Source organism: Belonocnema kinseyi, chromosome 4 (assembly GCF_010883055.1).
Source record: "Belonocnema kinseyi isolate 2016_QV_RU_SX_M_011 chromosome 4, B_treatae_v1, whole genome shotgun sequence".
Lineage (NCBI taxonomy): Eukaryota > Metazoa > Arthropoda > Insecta > Hymenoptera > Cynipidae > Belonocnema > Belonocnema kinseyi.
In genome coordinates this window covers 62,788,184-62,795,944 of record NC_046660.1, presented here as the reverse complement: position 1 = coordinate 62,795,944, position 7,761 = coordinate 62,788,184, and the positions used below count along the sequence as shown (strand labels likewise).

The 7,761-nt window shown below is 24.2% G+C and overlaps 1 protein-coding gene across 1 annotated transcript in view; it reads right to left on the bottom strand.

Annotated features, from left to right (window-relative positions):
* Window positions 1–1,463: 1,463 nt before the first annotated feature.
* LOC117171480 (myogenesis-regulating glycosidase) overlaps window positions 1,464–7,761 on the bottom strand; it is a 16,397-nt gene continuing 10,099 nt past the window's right edge. The window contains exons 4-6 of the mRNA XM_033358837.1: window positions 5,496–6,019; window positions 1,768–1,924; window positions 1,464–1,684 (exon numbers count right to left, since the gene is read on the bottom strand). Coding sequence (XP_033214728.1) covers window positions 1,500–1,684; window positions 1,768–1,924; window positions 5,496–6,019 — 866 coding nt within the window. The 3' untranslated portion in view covers window positions 1,464–1,499. The remainder of the gene's footprint in view (window positions 1,685–1,767; window positions 1,925–5,495; window positions 6,020–7,761) is intronic.

The following is a 7,761-nucleotide window of genomic DNA, read 5'->3' as shown; positions in this document are numbered from 1 at the left end:
GTTGTGCAAAATTAACTATTCCACTTTTTGTTGAATATTGACACTTTTTAGTTAAAATTTGTTTCTTTTAGTAAAAAAATTGATCTTATTTTATGAAAATTGGTCTTTTTGGTTGAAAATACAAATCATTTGTTAAAAATTAATTTTGTTGTTTTTGAAAATTCAACTACTACAATTGAAGATTTATCATTTCAGTTGAAAATTCTTCTTTTCCGTGGAAAATTAATTGTTTAACCTAAAATTTAAATAATCCACTTGAATCTTCCATAATTTTAGTTGTAAATCCATCTTTTGGTTGAAAAAATAATTAGTTAAACTAAAAATTTAACTATATTCAATGTTTGGTTGACAAAAGATTTTTTTCTCCTTGAAAATTCATATATTTTGTTAAAACCTAATTATTTTATTGAAAATTAATCTTCTTGTATGAAAATTCATATTGTTGGTTTAAAATTCAACTGCCTCAGTTAAAGATTCCTCATTTTAGTTGAAAATTCATCACTTTGATTGAAAATTTAACTCTTCTGTTCAAAATTAGTTTTTTTTTCTTTTTTGAAAATTATTTTGCTTGAAATTGTATTCCATTTTTGGTTTAATATTGATACTTTTCAGGTAAAAATACGTATTTTTTTGTTGAAAATTGATCTTTTTCTTTTTTAATTTATCTTTTTGGTTGAGAATACAACTCTTGTTAAATATTAATTTTGGTTTTTGAACATTCATCTACTACAATTAAAAATTCATAATTTTAGTTGAAAATTAATTTTTTTCGATTAAAAACTAATTTTTGTAAACTTAACATTAAAATAATCCATTTGAATATTCTGTAATTTTAGTTTTAAATTCATCTTTTTGATTGAAAAATAAGTTCTTCAACTAAAAATTTAACTATATTCAATGTTCATCAATTTTTTAAATTTAAAATTAAAATAACGCAGTTGAATATTCCATTATTTTAGTTGTAAATTAATCTTTTTGATTGAAGAAATAATTTTTTTAACTGAAAATTTAACTGTATTCAAAGTTTGGATGAAAGTTTTTTTTCTCTATGAAAATTAATATATTTTGTTGAAACTTCGTCTTTTCGATCGAATATTAATCATCCTGGTTGGAAATTAATTTTTTGTTGTTGTTGAAAATGCGAATATTCCAGTTAAAGATTCCTCACTTAAGTTAAAAATTCATCATTTTGGTTTATAATTGCACTGTTTCATTTGAAGATTACTAATTTTAGTTTAAAATTGATCATTGATTGAAAATTGAACTATTTTGTTTTTGCAAATCCGATTTTTTCTTGTTGAAAATGAATTTTTTTACTGAAAATTTAACTATTCCATTTATGGTTGAAAATTAACCTTTTTTTATTTTAAAATTCGTCTGTTTGGAAATGGCAGGGAATTTATTTCCAGGATTTGAGTAGACACCCTGTATTTTTCTTGAAAATTCAATAATAATTCAATAGCAATTTTTAATTTTCGTTCGTTTTAATTTACGAATAGTTAGAGTTTATAAAAGTGGGGAAGAACTGCTAAAGGAGCTGGGTAGTTTCTTATCCACTTTGGACCAGCGAATTTTTGATAGGTATTTCCGTCTCTCCAGATTCCACTTGGAAGATAAATATCTCGTGAAATTGCCCCCCTTTCAATCACTGGTGCGACTAGAACCTCTTCTCCAAGGAGGTATTCTAAAATTTGAGAAATAAGAATTTTAAAGTTTTTTTGGTTTTTTTTTAAAATAAAATTCTTATTTGAATTATTTTTGACTTACGATCGTTAATTTTATGAGCTTCCTTATTAGTAGGGTCGACCCACCAAATTGGAGGATTCACTGGGGCTCCAGTCTCGACCGCTTTTTTCATAGCTTTTACGATTCGGGGAGTGACTTCTGCATGCAAATCGGTCATGTTCTTGCTAATAATTATCACCTAAAATGATTTAATAGAATTAATATGAGAATCTACATTTTTTTGGTCGAAAGTATTAATCTATTTTTGTTAAAACTCTACTATTTTATTGAAAATTTAACAATTTTGTGAAAAGCCCATCTTTTTTGGCAGAAAATGCAAATGTTTTGTTAAAAATCCATCCTTTTGGATTAAAAATTCATCTTCTGGTAGAAAAGTCACCTTTTTTTTATTACAAATTTATTTATTTTAATTCAAAAGTCTACTTATATATTATTCGTTCAAAATTCATCTATTTTGGTTAAAACTCTACTCTTTTGTCCAAAAGGTTTATTTTTTGTACGATAATTCAACTATTTTGTCCAGAAGTAATCTCTGAATTGAAAATTTATCCCCTTTGGTTGATATTTAATTGTTTTTAATTTATAATTTTTTTAAATTTAAATTTTATTGAAATGATACTCTTGGTTTAAAGTTCATCTATTTTGGTTAAAACTCTACTGTTTTGTCTAAAAGGCAACTTTTTTGGTCGAAAATTAAAATTTTTTGTTAATCATCCGTCCTTTTGGATCGAAAATTCATCTTCTGATAGAAAAGTCATATTTTTTGATTGACAATTCAATTATTATAATTCAAAAGTCTACTGTTATATTTTTTCGTTCAAAATTGATTTATTTTGGTTAAAGCTCTACCGTTTTGCCAAAAAGGTTTTTTTTTGTCTAAAATTCCACTATTTGGTGAAAAAGTAATCTCTGGATTGAAAATTCATCTCTTTTGGTTGACAGTTAATTCTTTTTAATTGATACTATTTTTATTTAAATAATACTTTTGGTTCAAAATTCATCTATTTTGGCCAAAACTCTACTGTTTTGTTTAAAAGGCATTTGTTTGATCAAAAATTCTAATCTTTTGTCCAAAAGTGATCTCTGGATTGAAAATTCATCTCCTTTGATTGACAGTCAATTAATTAAATTTGGAAAGTCAAATATTATATTTATGGTTCAGAACTAATTTTTTTGGTTGAAATGTAATGATTTTTTTTTAAATTCAACTATTTTGTAACAAAACTTCAACTTTTCTAATTAAAAATTGAACCCTTTTATTAAAAATTCATATTTTCGTATTCAAAATCAACTATTGTGTAGGAAATTCGTCTTTTGGTGTTTAAAATTGAACAATTTCGTTGAAAATGAACTTTATGTTGAAAATTCATATTTTTGGGATTAAATTTTACTTTTTCTATAGAAAATTTGTCTTTTTGGCTCGAAAATTAAAATAGCTTAATTTTTTTTCTTGGATGCAATTTCGTTTTGAAAATTCTTATATAAACGTTGAAAATTCAACTATTTTGTCAAAAAAATTCGTCTATTTGGGTTGTAAATCTAACTATTTGGTTGAAAATGAACATTTGTTTAAAATTAATATTTTTGGTTTGAAAATATAATTCTTTTATAAAAAAATTTCAACTTTATGATTGTAAATTCAACTAGATGCTCAAAAACTTTTTTAGATCAAAACTGATCTATTTTAGTTAAAACTCTACTTTTTTGTCCCGAAGTAATTTCTGGAAGGAAAATTCATCCCTTTTGTTTGACAGTTAATTTTTATTAATTGAAAAGACTACTATGGTATTTTTGGTTCAAAATTAATCTTCTTTTGGTTAAAACTCTACTATTTTGTATTCTAACAATTTTGTCAAAAGCTCATATTTTTGGGTCGAAAATTGAAATCTTTGTTAAAACTCCGTCCTTTTGGATTGAAAATTCATCTTCTGAAAGAAAAGCAATATTTTTTGGTTGAAAATTAATTTCTTTTAATTCGGAAGTCTACTAAAAAAATTTTCGTTCAAAAGTCTAATATTATATTTTTGGTTCAGAACTCATATTTTTTGGTTGAAAATTTAATTATTTTGTTGAAAATTCTACTTTTTTGTAAAAAACCTCAACTTTTCTGGTTAAAAATTAACCATTTTGTTGAAAATTCGTATTTTTGTATTCAAAATTCAACTATTTTGTAGAAAATTCATCTTTGGCGATTCAAAATGAACTTTTATGTGAAAAAATTTATATTTTCGGGTTTAAATGTTATTTTTTTTGTTCAAAATTCTTCTTTTTGGCTAGAAAATTTAACAATTTGGTTGGTTTTTTTCTTGGTTGAAAATACAACGCTTATTGAAAATTCGCCTTTTTTGCTTGAAATTTGGTTTATAGTTAATTATTTTTAATTAAAAAGTGTGCTATTATATGTTTGGTTCAGAATTCATTTTTTTGGGTGCAAAATAAATTATTGATTTAAAAATTCAACTGTTTGGTTAAAAATCAACTTTTTGTTGGAAATTCGTATTTTCAGGTTGAAAATTCAACTGTTTAATAATATTTTCGTCTTTTTGGATTGGATATTTAACTATTTGGTTGGAAATGAACATTGGTTTAAAATTAATAGTTTTGGATTGACAAATTTTGGTTGTTGGTAAAAAAAAGTTCAACTTTATGGTTGTAAATTCAAATATTTGCTTGAAAACGAACTATTTTCGTAGATTATTTATATATTCAGGCTAAAAATTCATCTTTTTGCAGAAAATAATTCAAATATTTGGTTAAAAAACTATATTTTTTGTTTTAAATTTGCATTTTTGGTTTGAAAATTCAACTGTTTTGTAAAAAAATGTTTTTTTTTTTGCTTTAAATGTTTTTGGCTAAAAAATGCAACTATTTTATACAAAATTCGTCTTGTGGGTTTAAAAATTGGTCTTCTTGTGTAGAGAATTTAACTATTTTGTTGAAAATAAACTTTTATGTTGAAAATTTATTATTAGGGGTTTAAAATTTTATTTTTTGTCTGAAATTATTTTTTTTGGCTTGAAATTGAGTTTAGAGTTAATTGTTTTTAATTTAAAAGTTTACGATTATATTTTTGCTCATTAATTCATCTTTTTATTGACAATTACATTATTTTTTTGAGAATTCAACTTCTCATTTGAAAATTAATATTTTCTGGTTAAAAATTCAGCTTGGAAATTCCACAATTAGGTTGATTTTTTCATTTGAACATTCATCTTTGTGGGTAGAAAATTCTATAATTTCGTAGAAAGTTAAACTGTTTGGTTGAAAACTAACTTTTTTTTGTAGAAAATTGATGTTTTCAGGTTAAAAATTCATCTATTTTACCGAAAATAATTCAATTATTTGTTTAAAACTTCAACTGTTAAAAAAAATCCGCCTGTGTAACTTAAAATTCGTCTTTTATGGTTGAAAATTTAACTGTTTAGTAACAAAAAAATTCAATTTTGCTGTTAAAAATTGGGCTCTTTTGCTCAAAATTTAAACCATTTTTTTGTAAATGGAACTGTTTGCTTAAAAGTAATTTTGTTTTTTAAATTCAACTAGTTCCTTCAAAAATTAATTTTGTTATTCGACATTTTACCATGCAAACTCAACTCTTTTGTTGAAAATTCATATTTTGTTATTTAAAAATTATACTATATTGTCGAAAATGCAATATATCTCGACTTTATATCTTATAAATATGGTACCTAGATTAATTATATTAAGAAAGAATTTATTCTCCTATTGTATAGATTTCTTTCATTTACCTCATTATCATAATCCCAGGGAACGAAGGAATATTGAAGAGAAGGCATGAAGACATTAGCTTGAAGCCATCTGATGAATAATTCCTTTCCGGGTAATTCGGTGGAATTGAGAGAATTATTCACGTATCCGTTACCTCCAATCATATCAGGAAGTACGAAAACATATCCATTTAAATTCATTTGAAGCAGAGTTGTAATCAGAGTTGGAAGACCGTTGTTCCAGGTCCATCTCGAGTCTTTATCAATCATTCTGATGAAGATAGGAAGGTTTTGGCTTCTCCAACCAACTCGTGCTTCGATAAAACTATCAAAATTTTCAGCCAAAGCGGTCACGTATTTGGTTGTGAAAATTCCAGGTTTGAGCTGATCATCTCCAGTTAATATTGGAGGTTGAGGCAACCAGGAAACTTCTCCAGCGTCGAATTTAAAACTGTCGATGCCCTGATCCTCCAGCTTTTTTAATCTTGCGACCCACCAGCTCACGGCTGATGGATTCGTAAAATCTATCGTGGCTGCCTTTTGACCTGGAAAGGAGTTTTGAAATAATATTAATTCGAGACTTGTAACTCTTTTTTATACTCTCTTCTCCCCCCACCTTTTTTTGTAAAGAATTCTTTTTTCAACTGTTTTGTAGAAATATTCTTTTTTTTCAAGTTTTTTTTTGTTAATTGCGAACGGAATTAGTAGAACCCAATAAATTAAATCCAAGTATTTTTGGTTGAAAGTTAACTGTTTTTCCAGGGCGGCCGCTGGACCGGAAAATGAGAGTGAATTTGTTTTTTTGACTGGGAATTTTACAAAATTTAGAAAAAATAATCTGTGCAAATTTGATATCAACTGGTTTTTAAATAATTAGTTAAATTGTTATCTTTTTCAATTATGATATCATTCAGTTTGGAATGTGTAATTCGAAAAATGTTCGCTTTAAACATTTTCCATGGAAAATTTTCAAGTTTCAATTTTTTAAAAATTAAAAAAAAATTTTTTTTTTAATTTTCAATTTTTAATTTTAAGAATTTTAAAATGCAGATTTTAAGCCCTAAACAATTACAAATTAGAATATAAATAAATTAATAAATATAAATTAATCAATGTTTTTTAAAATTGAATTGTACTTTCAAATTCAAAAAGTGAATAATAATTGATTTTATAAGACGATTCGGAATCAGTTCACAAGTTTAGAATTTTCAAGAATGTTTAGAGTGTGTAATACAACAATTTTTCACTTTAAACATTTTACATTTAAAATTTTTAAGTGTACATTTTAATTTCAAGAATGTAAAAATTCAGATTTAAAGGCCTAAACAATTGCAAATTAGAATGTAAATAAATTAATAAATATAAATTAATTAATGATTTTTAAAATTTAATTGTACTTTAAAATTCTAAAACTGAATATGATTGATTTTATAAGACGATTCTAAATCAGTTCATAAGTTTAGAATTTCCAAGAATGTTTAGAATGTGTAATTAGAAAATTTTCACTTTAAACATTTTCCATTTAATATTTTTAAGTGTAAGTTTTAATGTCAAGAATTTAAAAATGTAGATTTAAAGGCCTAAACAAATCAAAATTATAATATAAGTAAATGAATAGATAAATACAAATTAATTAATGATTTTTTAAATTGAATTGTACTTTAAAAATCAAAAAGTGAATAATGATTGATTTTATAAGACGATTCGGAATCAGTTCTCAATTTTAGAATTTCAAGAATGTGTTTAGAATGTGTAATTCGAAAATTTTGCACTTAAAACATTTTACATTTAAAATTGCTAGGCCTACATTTTAATTTCAAGAATTTAAAAATGCAGATTTAAAGGCCTAAACAATTATAAATTTGAGTGTAAATAAATTAATAAATATAAATTAATTAATGATTTTTAAAGTTTAATTGTACTTTAAAATTCTAAAACTGAATAATAATTGATTTTATAAGACGATTCGGAATCAGTTCATAATTTTAGAATTTCAAGAATGTGTTTAGAATGTGTAATCCGAAAATGCTTCACTTTAATCATTTTCCATTTAATATTTTTAAGTGTAAATTTTAATTTCAATAATTTTAAAATGCAGATTTAAAGAAATGAACATTTAAAAATTAGAATATAAATAAATTAATAAATAAATATTAATTAATTAATGATTTTAAAAATTGAATTTTACTTTAAAAATCAAAAAGTGAATAATGATTGATTTTATAAGACGATTCGGAATCAGTTCTCAATTTTAGAATTTCAAGAATGTGTTTAGAATGTGTAATTC